Source organism: Aquarana catesbeiana, linkage group LG01, assembly GCF_042186555.1.
Source record: "Aquarana catesbeiana isolate 2022-GZ linkage group LG01, ASM4218655v1, whole genome shotgun sequence".
Lineage (NCBI taxonomy): Eukaryota > Metazoa > Chordata > Amphibia > Anura > Ranidae > Aquarana > Aquarana catesbeiana.
The window spans coordinates 136,263,845-136,281,837 of record NC_133324.1 but is presented as its reverse complement, the minus strand read 5'-3'; the positions used below and the strand labels follow the sequence as shown (position 1 = coordinate 136,281,837).

The window sequence follows — 17,993 nt, the reverse complement described above, 5'->3', positions numbered from 1 at the left end:
GCCCAGAAGCGCCGCCGGGGCACCCCAGGAGAGGAGGATCGGGGCTGCTCTGTGCAAAACCCTTGCACAGAGCAGGTAAGTATAACATGTTTGTTATAAAACAAATAAATAAATATAAAACGAACCTTTACAATCACTTTAAAATACTCCTAGCCACATGAGACAATGTGCTACATGTACTTTGTCCTGTAGGAGACAGGAACAGTAAAAAAAGAAAAAAAAAAAAGAGATCGATCTTCTTTAAAACTTCAAATATTTGTCAGTCTCTTTGTGAAATGGTTGTTGATTTTGCTCAAATTACACTTTGGTTATGCATGTGACGTGGATGGCTTATATTCAAAGAGTTTTTCTTTAATAAATTCATAATTATAAACTGGTAAACAGATTTAGACCATCTAACAATGGCCACAGGCAGATCTAGGAACTTGTGTTCAGAAGTGCTGCAGCTACTGTCCCACATAAATACAAGAGGCTGCACGGAAAATCCAATCCAAATGAATATCTACATTTGGGTGGGTGATGCCTTTAAAGTAGTAGTATCAACATAATTGGCAGAAATTGCCCACAGTATGAAAGTAAACATAGAGTGAGAACCACACTTAGAATTCATAACTAAGCTCTGATTATAGGGTTACCGTTATTATCGCATTTTGTGAATAAAATTAAAGGCCACTTTTGAGATCCACCAAGATTGTAGACCAATGTAAAGTACTGCTGTGAATTCTTGCTCTCTCTGCAGCGTCTGTGTGTGCATTGGAAGATTTTTTGACACAGACAAGTTTGAATGGAGTCCCACACATGACTTGCAAAAGTATAAAAAAATAAATGTTTCTATGCATCACAGTTGTCAGGTAATCATAGTCATAAATGGTATAGCAAAACATCTTAGATAAATGTAAATCTTTACATAACAGAAGAAAGAGATTACATAAGTAACTTAGTTGTATGTACCCCTCAGCCAAAATGATTCACAACATAATGTATAATTATTAAATAACATTTAAACAACAACAAAACAAGTTACTATATGTTTTTGGCCTCGTAAACGCTTGGAAGTTGGAGAAAGCAAATGGTATCTAAACTGTAATAATTGGGAAAATATTCTCCTTATTTTCCAAGTGTATTAATGCAAAACAAGCCACGTTTCCTATCAGGGCAGTTCACACGCATTGCGGCAGTGTGCACTAAAAAAAAAAAAAAAAAAAAAAAAAAAAAACTAGAAAAACTCATGGCATGCAATAGGTTTTTCACTGCGGGCATGCAAAGTTTGCATTTAGTGGTTTTTACGTATGTTCATATATCCTGCTAACCATATCCCATAATTTACTATATTCATTCACACCTTTGTAGCTTGATTTCTGCCCCTGGTAATAGAAACATGCATACTAGCCGTTTTTATTTTATTTTTTTTTTATTTATTCACCTTTATTTTTGTATTATTTGCTAGATTTATATTTATTCATACCCCCCGGAGCTAGTTTTTTGCCCTTGACAATTGAATATATGTTGATTATTTGTCATCTATGAATACTTTTTACGGTATATATATGCAGGCTGAATATCTATGTTTTATGTGAGCCTGCTATCAGTATTGCTGCCTCTCTCTTCCGTTTTTCGTAGATAAATATTTTTAAACATATTTTTACTTTCTCATTATTTGATATGTTAAGTTATTTTTATATCGTTTTAGGGTCTGGTTTTTAATTTTTCCTTATTTATCCCTGATCTAATACTAATTGCATGCTCGCCATCCAATTACCATACTTCCAGTCTCATCCAGTTTTTATTTCCACTCGTTAGTTTTTTTTACTTATTTTTTAGATCTAGAGCGTCCCAGGCTGATATATCAGCATTCGTCCTCCGCTGCTGACAGTGTGAGAGGCTTGAACTGTTTTACCCCTGCCCATTGGCCCTGTAGGTCAGCTGATGCTGAGTGCCGGCGCACATTATATATAATGGCTGCGCCGTGCTGTCCCTAGGAAAATGGCCACCGCAACACATAATACCGGACTTTGGGAAAATGGCCGCCCATTGCCGGCCATTACTAGACTATTTAAAGACACTCTTCTAGCCTGTACACATCCCCTGATGAAGTCACGTGTGGTGTGACGTCACGCGTAGGGACGGGACAGGCTGCACACACTGCTAGAGGCTCACGAGCTTGCCGCTCGTTGGATCAAATCGCTGTTTGTTTGTTTTCTATGTGAGTACCTTATTCTTTCAATAAAAGCTGTTATTTTACCAAAACGACATTACACTATTGGGATCCTTCCTGCTTTGTCATCCTATATACCCCCCCTGCACTACACCTGAGGTAATCATACCCCGGATCTAGGACTGTGAGGGATGCGCTGGAGCCCATAGGTGGATACTCTTAAAGGCTTTCTGGTCATATGCTTTTGTCCTATTACCTTAAGGTAAGGGGCCATTACCCACTTGTGTGTGTGTACACGAAGATGCACATGATGTGATCTATCCTGAGCACCAAAACTGCAACGATTGCATGCTAGGACGTTGCTGCCACGATTTTTTGACAAATAGAAGGATTGTTTGGTGGAGCACTTTAAAATCATACATTTTGGGACACTTATGCTGAATTTGTCTAGATGCATTTTTGCACATTGTCACTTTATGTGATGCACATTTTTTTTCGATTTGTTTGATATCCATGCTGTATTTATTTGGATACACTGTTGCACACTGTCACTTTATGAGTTGTATATCTTTGCACACAGTGTAAATCACATTTTCATTTTAACCTGCACTGTTTTAAGAGGCTATATTTTTACCATACTGAGTTAAGTTATACAGTGATATGTTTTTATTATGTGGTTATTTAGGACTATGCTCTCACGTTTATAATTTATTTTTCTTATCAATGCTTAATTCTTTTTTTGCTATTGTCACTTTCCACTTATATTGATTTTATATTTTGTTGATGCAAGATTTGATCATAGCCATTCATATATATACCCTATGGTTTTAGTCTATACATCTAGGATTAGCGCAGCACCACCCATCTATATCAGTGCTCTGCACTGACTATAGCACATCAGCACCAGTCATCACACTGCCCTCCGGTGGCTGTGTTCTAACACAGTTGCTGGTGTTAATGCGCCCTAAAGGGAACCTGCCAACTTATAAGGCAATATGACAAAAGCTTTTAAAAGCCCACTCTCAACTCAATTGTACTAACCTTCACAACACTTCCCTAACGCGCTTACTCTCTTTGTAGCCGTTACAAAATACCCCGTACTTCCAGGTATAGGGTAGCATGTGATCCCCTCCACTGCTCAGGCTTAAAGACCAGTCTTTAGACATAAACAGTGTTAGCTGACGGAGGGGGATGACATCATTGCTGCTTGTAAACTCCAACCTAAGCATATTTTTCAGAGGCGGTAAAAGAGGGCGGACTTTAAAGAAACCTTGTCACTTTGAATGGTTAAGGTGACAGGGTCTCTCTAAAACAGCTGATTTCCTGCACCAATCCTCTGAAGAACATGATATGGAAGCTTTCACGTAAGTACATTTGATTATATAACTAGTAACTTTTTTTGTGTTACACAACTTGTATTTAAAGTGTTACAAAACCCAGGACCCTTCATTCACTATATCTGGTCTCCCACAGTACACAGAACATGGAAATGCAATTATTTTAGTACATATAAACTGCTAAATACCTTTTCTCATCAGAAGTCTTGTGACTTCTATCAGTGTCAAGTTAAAGCTTGTAGGAGGAGTTTTCATTCTCCTCTGACTGGCCTATGAGGCTGCATGACCCCTGTCTCTCTGCCTGGACAGTGCTGATTGTCCTTGTGCCAATCACATGCACCCTCCCAAGAAAAGAAAAAACTTTCTAGCAATACACACCAAACTGAGGATGCGCAGAGTGCCCCGAAGGCTTTGTTCTATCAGCAGATGGATTGGGGGCTGTGGAACAAGGGGAGGATCAGAGACATCCGGATCAAACAGAATTTTTACACAATGCAAAGGGTTAACCCCTTAGGTTCCACAGTGAGTATAACAAGCATGCCTTACTACATATACATACTGATTTTACGGTTGTGGGTTTAGTAACACTTTAATATTCACTCATCAGCCTATTGAGATGTACTGATGGCAAGCATGAGTCACAGATGTTCAAATGCGCATCTCAGCAATTAGTATTCTATATGAAGAAGGAACAACAAGACCTTTGCGTCTAAAGCAGGGGTCTCAAACTGGCGGCCCTCCAGCTGTTGCGAAACTACAAGTCCCATAATGCCTCTGTCAGTAGACATGTAGTATCGCAAAATAGCTGGAAGGTCGCCAGTTTGAGACCCGTGGTCTAAAGGGATGTCCATATGAAAGCAGAGTGCAGATCAAATACACATACAGTAGATTGTAATGTCCTTAATGTATTATAAAATGCACTGAACTGTAAATCTTCTCAATAGTAAGACATACTGCGCATTTTAGCAAAAAACCTAAAAAAAACAATAACCCAAATGCTTAAAAACTCCTGAAACCACCAAATATGGTAACTGTATTTATCTGCAGTTTTCTTGGAGCTAACATGTTATTTCAGTCTATTTTGTCATTAATAACTTGATGGGAACCAAAAAATATGCATCAGCGTGTAATAATATTTCGGAAAAAAGCAATATTGATAAAATTCATAGGTCTTAAAAAAAAAAAAAAAAAAAAAATTATATTATATATATACACACATACAGGGCTTTTTTCTCAGAGAATAGGTGTAGGAACTCTGCCTTTCAGAGTTAGCCCTTGTCTCTGCTCCTATCCACCCTACCCACCTCTGAGCACCGTTAAAGAACCAAGTAACCTTTCTGGTACTAAGTAATTTGTATGAAATATGTTAATGATAACAAAAAAAGCAGTATAAAAAAGATCCCCTGCAGCCACCAATAGACCCCTTCCCCCCCCCCCCCAGCAACAATGGACCACCTACAAAAATACCCCCCTCCAGCAACAATAGACCCCCGGCAGCAACAACTGATCCCCCCCCCCACAGACAGCATCAATAGACCCTCCAGCAGCCAGCTACAATAGACTGCTCCCTCAACAGTAAATCCCCTCAACAACAACTGACCCCCCCAGCAACAATAGATCCCCTGCCAGCAACAACAGACCTCCCCCCTGCAAAAATAGATTGCTTCCAGTCACAATAGGTCCCTCAGCAGCAACAATAGACCCCCCAGCAACAATAAACCCCTGCAAAAAAATAACACCTCCAGTAACAATAGATCCCCCAGCAGCCAGCATCAATAGGCACTGTAACACAATCCAGCTCCCCTTGCCATTGCATACATTCAGTGCTGAAGGTGCCGAAACTCGCTCCCCCCGCGTTCCCGCTGAAAAAAAGCCCTGTATATATATTTATATATATATATATATATATATATATATATATATATATATATATATATATAAATTTGGCACAAATTAAAAAGGAAAGTAAATTTAGGGGTAATGCCCAAACCCCTCTTTAAGGCACACAACAAAATTCAACACACGTGGTATAAAATAGAGTAAACAATACAGAGGTGTTAAGAATAGCAACCAAAAGGGTGCTTTCATCTTCACTAGAAGATGACAGATGGGTACAGACTCTTTGCTGTGTGTAAACAGGTTACTTAATGCTCAGTGTAAAGGCATCATGCGGAATCTTATCAAAGGGGTCAGTCACAGTATCTTCTTTCTATTGTCTAGTCACACCTACCAAATGTCCCTAGTTTTATAGGTATGATTTTTGGATTCTAAAGAGGGCGGAGACTGGGAATGGTTTTGTGGGAATATAAGAGTAGTAGTTTGGATGAATCTGGTATAGATTTACCACAGTAGTGCTTAAGACGTTTCCTGATTTAACTCCTTCCGGCCTAAGGGTAAAATACATATTAATGCCCAAGCACAATTTTGCAACTTTGACATGTGTTAGTAAAAACTAAAACACACTGACACTAACTGACACTGATACAAATCAAAAAATGCTTTAAAAAAACAAACAAAAACTCCTGCCCAAATTATACTGAAAATGACATTTGACCCTTACTTGACCCAAACACTAACCCTGGCACTGACCTAGATCAAACCTTAATGTAGGTATTTTTGTTTATTTTATATTTTTTATTATTATTTTAAACACAGTTTTTGTTTATTTTTCTCTCTGCAAAGAGGGAGAGAAAAACAATGCATGTCCCACCTCCATTCAGAGAGAGAAAACACAAGGGCTACCACAGTGATCAGTTAACTGGGAACCAGGAGTTCCCGGTCCCGATCGTTAGTATGGGACCGTGGTTCCCAGTAAGTCCCCAGTCTCTGTGCTGAGAGCGCACTCCCAGCACAAAGACAGATATGTTTATGTGTGGCCCCACTGAAAAAAGTCCAGTCCATTGAGGCCGCATATATGCCTCCTGTTGGTGGGAAGAGTTTAAGGTTTTAAACTGTTGGGGGGTATGCACTGAACTAGGTTTCCTTGACAACACATTGAAAAATGTAAAGGAATAGAGTACTGTTTTCATTATTTCAGTCCCCGATGATTGTTGAGAATCAGAAAAATACAGTTGGTACCTCAGTTTGTCAGAAACTACAATATCAATGTTGAATCTACCACTGGAGCATCAGGTGCCTCATGCATGGCTAGACATTACCAAAACTAGTGATCGGTTGTACTATAGCTGGGGTTTTGTGGGCCCCTTACATCATGGTTTGCTTGCTGAAGATTCTGAAACAGGGCTTATCAGAAGCCTTACCAAGCACAACAATGTTTGTAGACTTACACATGAAAGAACAAACACCACAGGACACAGCATCACTCTACACCCTCTGATGAAGGGCCTTGGCTTGTAAACTGTCTGCATGTCCCAATATTGCATTGTTACGACCTGTGGTTCCTTCTAGAGTCTCTTAGTTTCTCAAGTCTACTACAGACAGTGCCATTGCAGGCATTTTTAGGTGGCCCCCTTTCACAAATTTGATTCTGCAATAAACTTTACTGCAGTCATTTTAAAACAACTCTAAAAATGAATTATAGGCATTGGTCAAATGGCAATTTTTCTCCCAAGTATTGGGTATTGAGTTCTCCAGAAGCAAAAATATGGTTACTGTAGAACACAAGGAATATTCCAATCATCTTGATGATGAAGAAACAAATTCTTTCTGTTGTTCTTCAATCCTTTCAATTAAACACTTAACTAAAATAGGGTCTACTTTAGGATCAAATTTATTTCCAAACCAATGTTTTGAAGTAAGAAGCCATCTTAACTCTGCAGCCCCATAAATGCAAACACTGCGAACATGAGTGCCAGTGCATGGCGGATAAAGGCTTTCCTCAAGATAGCTCCATTTCACCAGACGAGTTTTACTATCAAGGTCTGTTACATCTCCTTGAGTTCTTGGAATCTCACCTGGAACCCCAGGCATACGGACAAGGGTTGCCCAATAATGTTCATCTGGGGAAAAGGTATCCTTGTTCCACTCTAAAAATTCAGCAACCAATCGACTTCCAAAAATGTACTCAATGAAAGCATGACTTAAAACAAAATAAGCACTTCCAGAGTACATTTCAATATCAGAGGGTGGTGGATTCTTCTGAGTAAATGTTTTAATGGGCATTTTAAAGTAATCGAGATTTAACATGAACAATACCTGGTGGTGATAGATATAGCGTTGTTTCTTTAAATCTGTTGGCCTTGATGTCTCAAGCATGTTCTTTCCGTTAAGTTTTTTTAATTCAGAAACAAGTTCATAATTTGACTTGAGCGGCATGTCCTGCCCACACAAATTTATGACATACTTCCACTTAACAGGGTGGGCCAGCAAATCAGACAGACAATTAAGATCTGCTTGCAGCCTGGAAAAATGGGCATAGATCACCTTTTCAAGTTTAGATGCAATAAAAACATTGGGAAAGCAACTGGCTAAATTGATCATGGCTCTCTGGAATTCAGGAGTAGATTTTAGGTCATAATGGATACAGTACACATTAGTTGGACTGTATATTGTATGCAAGAGACGTTCAACATTTATAGCATCCTTATGTACAACCATTGAATAGGCTATTGGAAAGTCCTTTTCTTCCTTTGAGAAAAGCTTTTGATGGTACTGTCTTAGATTTTTATATGTTTTACAGTCCTTCGTCATTGCTGAAACTTTTTCATCATCAAGGTCGTATATGCGCCTCTGCCGAAGTTGTAAACTTTTCCCAATCTCTGAGGGTTCCAACTGAAATATAGCTGTACAGTTAATGCTGCTGGAGGGATCATGTGGTTGGCCATTTTTAGTAATACCAGAAAAATATAGCTGTGGTTCCACAAAATAACTTTTGGATTTGGGAAATTTAAGTTCAATATTCATAAATTTCAAGATACCCAGAATAGACACGGTGCAGATGAGGAAGAAAACCCTCTGTCGTAAAAGAACCAATGCACAGCACTTACACTTCTTCATTCTGCGGAAAGATAAATGACATGAAATATAAATGACACAAAGCAAAAATGTATTTCGTAATAATGTTATGCCCTAAAATATTTTTATTCATAGGTATAGTCAGCCTTCCTTGTAAATTTGTGGTTGACAAATGCCTAGCCTAGCAAGTGGCTTTTGGAATTTAGCAAAGGTGAGGCAATAAAGAATAACCATAAAAATACAAGTAAGGGCCTGGATCCAAATTGACTGTAAGCTTACCACAGTAATTACCAGACTAAAAAAAAGCATTGTTTGGTTTTTACCAACAAACATAATTTCCCTTTGTTACTCTTTGTTATCTATCTATCTATCTATCTATCTATCTATCTATCTATCTATCTATCTATCTATCTATCTATCTATCTATCTATGCACTGGTATTATAGGTTTGTTTCCCACCAAGGACTCGTATCTACTTAGGGTTCATGCATTCCTCCAATGTCTGCATTTCCTCTAGATCCCTGTTTTTTTCTTTCACAAGTCAGTGAAGGAAAAATATTCTTTAGACCACCTCTAGTACTTGTATAGTTTGGCTTATTTCACACTAACTTACTTCTTCTAAGCTGTCCATCTCTTTTTATGTTTTTCTTCCTTTTATATTTGAAACTGATCCTGCTGATAGACTACTATCAAATGTAGCACAAGTCATTTATAAATTCAACAGACAAGTCGATAGATAGATAGATAGATAGATAGATAGATAGATAGATAGATAGATAGATAGATAGATAGATAGATTATAATAAGCATTGACGTCACCATTTTTCCAGGTAAATATATAACTAAAGATGCTATTGACATGAAGTTTTCACCACATGTCGATAACAACCCATGCAATACACACATACAAAGAAACCAAAACAAATAAGTTCAGAAATTAACTTACGTGTAATAAAATGAAATGACACAGAGAAAAAGTATTGATCACATAAAGAAAGAGAGGTGCGAGGCAAGGAGGCGGAGCCTAGCAGAGCAGACATGCATTGTTAGAGCTCCACACCGCTGAGGAGAGAAGAGAAGGACAAACGGAGCCTGCAGGCTCAAAAGGTATCCATTTGAACCTTTTTGCCCCAGGGAACAAACTGTGAAAGTTTGGGCAGGAAATATGGTACTGGGAGGAAACCGTGGCAGAAATAAAAATCACCTCACAAAGAGCTCACAGGCACTCACTGCAGCTGAAGCAGCTCCAGTCACCTCACAAGATACAGCATCAGGGCGCTCTCACAGACAGAAAATGTCACAGCAAGACTCTCCATTTGAGTCAGATACAGAACAAATCCTCTCACAAACTTCTCCACAAGACTCCTCAGCATCCCCAGTAATATTATTACAATTTGAAAAGATGCTTCATAAGGCTTTAAAACAAACCTCAGACCAAATAACAAAAAGCCTAACCAAAGAAATAAGAGAGCTGGGAAACCGCACCGCAGCCTTAGAAATAAAAATGGATGAAATTGAAATTACAACCCAAGAAAATATAACAGAATTGGAACAATTAAAAAAAGAGAATTTAATACTTCAAACTAAGCTCGAAGATTACGAAAATAGAGCCAGACGTTCACACTTGCGCATAAGGGGAATACCTGAAACTGTGACAGACCTGCAATCTACTATTACTGCTCTATTACAAGAACTAAAGCCAGATATCCCTATTGAACGTTTAGAACTGGACAGAGTACACAGAGCCCTCACAGCCAAAAAGAAAGATGGACCCCCACGTGATATAATCACAAAATTTCATTATTACAGAACGAAAGAACAAATACTAATTGCTGCAAGAGAAAAAAAGGAACTTAAATTTCAAGGACACAATTATCAAATTTTTGCTGACCTATCCCAACTTACTATTACTAAAAGACGATCCATGAAACCCCAACTAATGGAACTGCAACGCCACAACATTATGTATCAACGGGGCTTCCCCTTTTCAGTCAGATTTAACTACCAAGGTACAATTTACAGAAGCAGATCAGCAGATGAACTACAACAAACTCTTTTAAAATTAAATCTGACAGAACTCACAAGCAGCAACACTCCCACACGCAGAAGAATGGCATCATCTTCACCTTCAGGCAGCACCCAGAAAATTTCAGAACAAAATGGGAATCATCATTCTCACAAAAGAGGCCATTATACCACATCATCCATGGACCAAGAAGATTCAATGGACTGACATCCTAATTCCTGATATCTCTTCATTTATTATACTAAGAGATGGTTCTCTATAAACAAACTATATTTATAACTGAATGTAACTGCATTCTGATAGTCACACACTGTGTGGGATCATGTTACATTCCAGTTATATTTCTTATTACTTCTGATTCATATAGCCTTAGAATATATAAGTGAAATAAGGAAATTCTTGTTCAGTTATATATTATCAGGTAATAACAATAGATTTATTACTTTTTAGGACAAATATGTTCACTAACCCAGAAGTAATGGAAGCTTTTTCTTTCTTTTCTTAAAACAAATATATTATTACCTAACTAGTTCCTAGAATTATGTTTTTGTTTATTCTAATCTGAAGCAATACAACCTCAATTTTATGAGTTAACATATCTAAACAGTTACATATGAATAAAATATGTAATTGTTTACTCTAAAAAGGTTAAAATCCCCAAATAATTCAAACTATCTTCATCAATACCAAAGTTATTAACAGTACCTTTCTAACTGAATTATTTAGCCTAGGGCAAGACTAACCATATACAACCACCCTGGAATAAATAATTTCAACAAAAACTATATTCTGCACTCCAATTAATGAAACATCATTTTGATGTCTTTTGACATAGCACTTCTCTCCTGTAAGCGGAAGATCCGTGTACCCCCATTAGCCCTCCTCATTCTCCCAACCATATTATGTGGGAGTGTGACGAAGGCACTTATTCCCCTGAGAGAGATATTTATTCTCTTTCACGGGTAAATTGTGATTACTTGCAAAAAATAATTTATACAATGTATCATCTAATCTCATATGTTTTTTGTTTACTCTTTACTCCAGAATTCACTGGTTTCTTTTCTATCTATTCATCTCTTCAGTCCACACAGGTTGATCTGCGCAGTCAGCTCTGCATAACAAAAAGTAAGTCAAAACTATTTTATCTATTGCCATGGCACCACTGAATATACTTTCCCTGAATGTTCAGGGAATAAATGTCCCTCAAAAAAGGACCAAAGCCTTCCGTACTTTCCATAACAAGAAGGCTCACATAGTATGCCTCCAAGAAACACACTTCACCAAAGATTCTACTCCAAAATATATTTCTCCTTTTTATCAACAAATTTACACGGCTTCTGCCTGTACCAAGCAAAGGGGAACTCTAATTGCATTTCACCGATCCACACTATTCACCTTATCATCAGAAATTAAAGACCCAGAAGGTAGATACCTGATACTCATGGGTTATATAATGGATACTGCAATCACGGTGATTTCCTACTACGCTCCTAACAAACAACCTACACCATTCCTCTCACATATATTACAAGTGATTAATACACACAAAATAGGAACAGTGATAATGTGTGGGGATTCGAACCAGGTCCTCCTCCCATTTCTAGATAAATCACCTTTTACACCATCCAAAATAACCTCTAGATTACCTTTTTCTCAACTTCTTTCCAAATACAATCTGGTAGATTCATGGAGAGAAAGTAACCCAATGAAAAAGAAATTCACTTATTTCTCGCACCCTCATCAAACCTTCACCAGAATAGATCATATTTTTCTAACAATAGGAATGATACCAGAAATTATTGCATCAGATATAATTCCGATTCCGTGGTCTGACCATAATGCAGTATACACTACTATAGCCTCAGCCATACCAAAAGCGCATGACCCAACGTGGTACTTACCAGACATAATGCTCAAACACCCACTACATCAGATGGCCATTGAACAAGCTTTAAAGGAATACATATCAATTAATAATACAACAGACATCTCCCCAATAACACTGTGGGAAGCTCATAAGCCTGTCTTGCGTGGTACAATACAAAGACAAATGGCACTATTTAAACGGGAACGCAAAAATCTAGCAAAAAAAATAGAACTCAATTTTAATGCAGCCTACATATCATTTCAAGATAATCCATCTCAGAGTACAAAATCTCATCTGGAAAAATCTAGATTGGAATACGATCTATTTCTCACTGAGTCAGTTGATAAATCCCTCAAACGCTCCTAACACTATTTCTACATGAATACAAACAAACCAGGTACATATTTGGCTCAGGCATTAAATTCAACTAACAAATCTTTCAAACCAATACGTTTGAAATTATCAAAAAATGTTTACACTTGTAATCCAGTTAAAATAGTCCATAAATTTCACTCACATCTCGCAACTTTATACAAGACAAACAATGAATTTAATCCTACAGAGGCTGAATCCTTCTTCTCAAAAATAACCTTACCTGAGTTATCTCAGAATCAAAAAACCAATTTGGATGAGCCTATAACTATAGATGAAGTTGCTAACGCCATAAAAGACCTAAAACTTAACAAAAGACCAGGCCCAGACGGCTACTCGGCTTTATACTATAAAACATTCTCAGAAATACTCTCTCCCATTCTCACTGAAACTTTTAACAAACTTCTAGATGGACATTCTTTTCGGCAAGAAACACTAATGGCAATTGTTTGTATGATCCCAAAACCCCTTTCTGATGATACTTCCTGTGTGAATTATCGGCCTATCTCTCTGTTAAATCTCAATATTAAATTATTAGCAAAAATAATAGCAAAACGCCTCAATAGCATTATAGGAAAATTAATACATAGAGATCAAGTAGGCTTCATGCCAAATAGACAGGCAGGCGATAATATACGCAGGGCAGTGTTATTGGCACATATTGCTAAAAAACGGAAAATCCCTTTATGTTTTCTATCTCTCAATATTAAGAGGGCATTTGACACAGTATCCTGGCAATATATGCAATATTCATTACAAAAATGGGGTTTTGGACCCCACTTTTTAACATGGATCAAAGCATTATATAATAAACCCAAAGCCTATATAAAATATGCTGGATACAAATCTGAAGCCTTTAATATCGAAAGAGGTACCCGACAGGGTTGCCCATTATCTCCCTTATTATTTGCCCTTATACTCGAACCCATGGCCCAATACATCAGAACAAACCAAACTATAACTGGCATTGAAGTAGGAGGTATTACACACAAATTATGTATATTTGCAGACGATATATTACTTTTTCTATCATCACCACAGGTCTCTGGTCCTAACTTAATACCAGCTCTTGATGGATTTGCAGCCCTATCCGGCCTTATGATTAATCCTAAGAAATGCCTAGTGCTTAATATTTCACTCACAAACATGGAATTGATCCCGGATAGGGCTGCACTCCCATTCACATGGGCAGAAAAATCAATCCCATATCTTGGAATTCATTTAACAGCATCTCATTCTGACTTATTCTCAACCAATTATCCTCCTGTATTAAGACAGATCACAAATCTAATAAAACAATGGTCGCAACTTCCTTTATCCTGGATAGGGAAGATTAATGCAATCAAAATGACTATTCTACCCAAATTGCTTTATCTATTCAGAGTTCTCCCTATTCCAATTCCTTCCTATTTTTTGAGAATAGTACAAAAAAGAGCAACTTTGTTTATATGGGGCTCTTCTAAACCACGTATACCTATACACACACTACATCTTCCCAAAAATAAGGGAGGCCTGGGATACCCTAATTTTACTAACTACTACAGAGCATCACATTTGGCCAGTCTGTCCAAATACCATGCAAAACAGGAAATCCCATTATGGGTATTTATAGAGGCTTCAGAAAATGACCCTCTATTAATATCAAATTTATTATGGCTTGATCCTAAAGACCGCTTTAAAATTCATAATCCCATAACTAAACACTTCTTATCTCTCTGGGATAAACTAAAAACCAAATATCAGTTACAATCTCCACACAATCCTCTCCTTTCTTTTATCAGAAATCCAGCCTTTTATCCGGCATGGATCTACCCAAATTCTTTTAAAGCTTGGACAACATCAGGCATTCAGACACTAAATGACTTCATAGCATCTAAATCATTCCTTTCATTCCCATCGCTTAAAGAAAAATATGATCTACCAAACTCTGAGATATTTAGATATCTCTAAATCAAAAATTTCTATACACCATTCCTAAAGGGGGATACACCATTATCCCAATTATCCATTTTTGAATCAATCTGTACAAAAGATCCATTTGCTAAAGGTACAATTTCATCACTTTATAATCAATTATATGGAGTAGCAAATCTTAATAAACCCTCTTACGTTCAGAGGTGGGAGGAGGACCTGGGACGAACTTTAGAAGACACAGACTGGTCTAACACATGGCTCACATCTAAGTCATCTTCACCCAACATCTTAGCACTGGAGACAAATTATAAAGTCCTAACTCGCTGGTACCTTGTACCCGCTAGAGTGGCAAAATATTCACCTAATACCTCAGCTCTTTGTTTTCGAGGATGCCCAGAAATAGGCACATATTTACACATATGGTGGACGAGCCCAGTAATCCAAACCTTCTGGAAGGAAGTCTTCGTGATTGCATCTAAAATATTTTAAAAAATAATACAACCAGATCCATATTTAACTTTACTTAATCTAAAACCGGAATGGTTAACACTCTCTCAATTCAAACTTATGATCCAACTAATAACGGCTGCAAAACAAAAAGTGGCTAAGGCATGGAAATCTCCTACATTGCTACTAGCAGAAACAATTCACAGAATGAATAATACAATGTCCCATGCTAAGATGGCAGCCATCGATCAAAATCAAATTCCAAAATTTGAAAAACTTTGGCATCCTTGGATAAAACAACAGTTCCTGTCAAACTTCAATGACTCTGTCCTGTTGCCATGGTAACAGATTAAATGACTTACAGAGACACCCATTCTAAGGCTTCAAAGAGAACTAAAAAGAATAATAAACTGACGAGTGGGACAACCTTGTGGACCATACCTCTACCTTTCAACCCTTTTTCTTCTTTCTCTTTCCTTTTCTCCACCTTACGATTAAAGCTCATTATCAGAATTTATTTGACCTATATACACTCTACTTGTAAACAATATGTATAGTAGGTATAAATCATTTAAATACCTACAAAAGTAACTAAGGAAATGATATATATCTTTAATTTAGGTTTACGTGAACCCAATGTTTAATATTTGAAATTTCATGATATTTACCTATATAAACCCTACTGTAAAACAATGAGCTTACTTTATAGATCCTTGTAAACTTACTTTATGTATCTTTATAACATTGTATACTCAATAAACTTCTTTTGACAAGGAAAGAGAGGTGCAAAAAAGCATGGAAGGCCAAGACACCAGCTGAAATCTATCAGTAATTAGAAAGCAATCCTGCCCCTTGTCAGTGCAATTTGATATCAACTGGTTTAGTCTCAACTGATGGCCTATAAGGCTCGATTCACACCTATGCATGTTGCTTTTGAGCGTTTTTGGAGTTTTTTTTTTCATGCTTGCCACGTTTTTGAGCAGCGTTTTTGCTGCGTTTTTGCGGCGTTTTTGCCACGATTTGCGTATTTTTTTTTTTTTTTTTTACAGTTTTTTTTTTACAGTTTTAAAAAAAAAAAAAAAAAAAAAAAAACGGCAAAAACGCATCAAAAACGCACCAAAAACGCACCAAAAACGCATAAAAACGCTGCACTTGCGTTTTTGATGCTTGTCCATTGAATTCTATTACATGCAAAACGCTGCATTTTGCATGAAAAAAAGTCCCTGACCCTTTCCAAAAATGCAGAGAAACAAAAAGGCATTGATGTGAACATGTTCCATAGGAACCCATGTTAAAAAATTCCCGTGCATTTCTGCAAAATGCAAAATGCATCAAAAAACGCGCTAGTGTGAATGGAGCCTAAAAAGGTGTTTAATTACCAAGGTGTCACACAAGAAACATTTCATGATGGGCAAAAACAAAGAGCTCTCTCAAGACCTTTGCAACCTTATTGTTGCAAAACATACTGACGGCATTGGTTACAGAAGGATTTCTATAGTTCTGAATGTTCCAAGGAACACTGTTGAGGTCATAATCTGGAAATGGAAAGAACATAAATTCACCATAAACCGACCATGACCAGGTGCTCCGAACAGGATTTCTGACAGAGGACCACTAGTGGAGAGCTTCAGAAAGACCTGGAATTAGCGGGTACAATTTTTTCAAAGAAATCAATAAGTATTGCACTCAACCGCCATGGCCTGTATGCATGCTCACCACGCAAGACTCCATGGCTGAAGAAAAAGCATGTTGAAGTTTGTTTAAAGTTTGCTGCACAACATTTAGACAAGCCTGTGAAATACTGGGAGAATATAGTCTGATCAGATGAGACCAAAATTGAACCCTTTGGATGCCATACTACACACAATGTTTGGAGGTCAAATGACACTGCACATCACCCCAAAAACACCATACCAACAGTGAAGTATGGAGGTGGGACCATCATGATGTGGGGCTGTTTTTCACCATACAGTACTGGCACACTTCATATCATTGAAGGAAGGATGAATGGAAAAATGTACCAAGACATGACTAGGGTAGGTAAGAGCTCATCTGAGATTGCCCTACCTATGTCAGCCCCACTTAACCCCCCCCCCCCTTACTTATCAGGAATGACAACGCAAAACATAAGTGGAGTTAAAATGGCCGAACATGGCCTTTTATTAAACATACACTTTCTATATAAAAACATAACCATACATAACTTATCCAGCTATCAAGGTTAGAGGACCCTGACGGTGCCACATTGCCAAATTTTTCGTGTCTGAGGCACCAGAAAGCTGAGCTGCGACCCCAGCCGCAAACACCGGCTCGGAGCCTAAACCAGCTGACCTCAGACACCCACTGGTCTTAACACTAATATGCATTGTACCGTACACACTCGAGGACTCCATACCTCAGATGGATCCCCACCGTTTTCCCAATAACCATAAACAGACCTCCGTCCAGGACCCCAACAGCCAAACAAAAAACAAAACAAAACATTACAACGGTAAAATCAATACTAAGAAGGGTGGGTGGGAGGGATGCTCTTCCGACGATTTCCTCTCAGCATGTGTGTCGGTACCTCACCTTCCAGACAACTGAACTCCCGGCCCCTCCCTGTCACACCCTCCTCTGATCCAATAAGGTAAGTGCAAGGACTGACATGCTAACATTATAATAGATTAACCCCTGCCAACCAGTTCCCCTTCTCACCCTATCATGTATGCCCTATACTGATTCCGTTCCTCCTCTGCTCTGGGCATGTCTTGACTAGAGAAGGTAAGCGCTCACCTGAGACTGCCCTACCTATGTCAGCCCCACCCCCCACACTTATCAGGAATGACAGCGAAAAACATAAGTGGAGTTAAAATGGCCTTTTATTAAACATACACTTTCTATATAAAAACATAACATAAACCATACATAACTTATCCAACTATCAAGGTTAGAGGACCCTGACGGTGCCACATTGCCAAA

At 37.9% G+C, this 17,993-nt stretch overlaps 1 protein-coding gene across 4 annotated transcripts in view; it reads right to left on the bottom strand.

The window, feature by feature from the left end:
* Window positions 1-5,064: 5,064 nt before the first annotated feature.
* GCNT4 (glucosaminyl (N-acetyl) transferase 4) overlaps window positions 5,065-17,993 on the bottom strand; it is a 92,378-nt gene continuing 79,449 nt past the window's right edge. For all 4 annotated transcript variants that reach the window (XM_073624096.1, XM_073624092.1, XM_073624107.1 and 1 more), the window contains one exon: window positions 5,065-8,449. In XM_073624096.1, coding sequence (XP_073480197.1) covers window positions 7,129-8,448 — 1,320 coding nt within the window. In that variant the 5' untranslated portion in view covers window position 8,449 and the 3' untranslated portion in view covers window positions 5,065-7,128. The remainder of the gene's footprint in view (window positions 8,450-17,993) is intronic.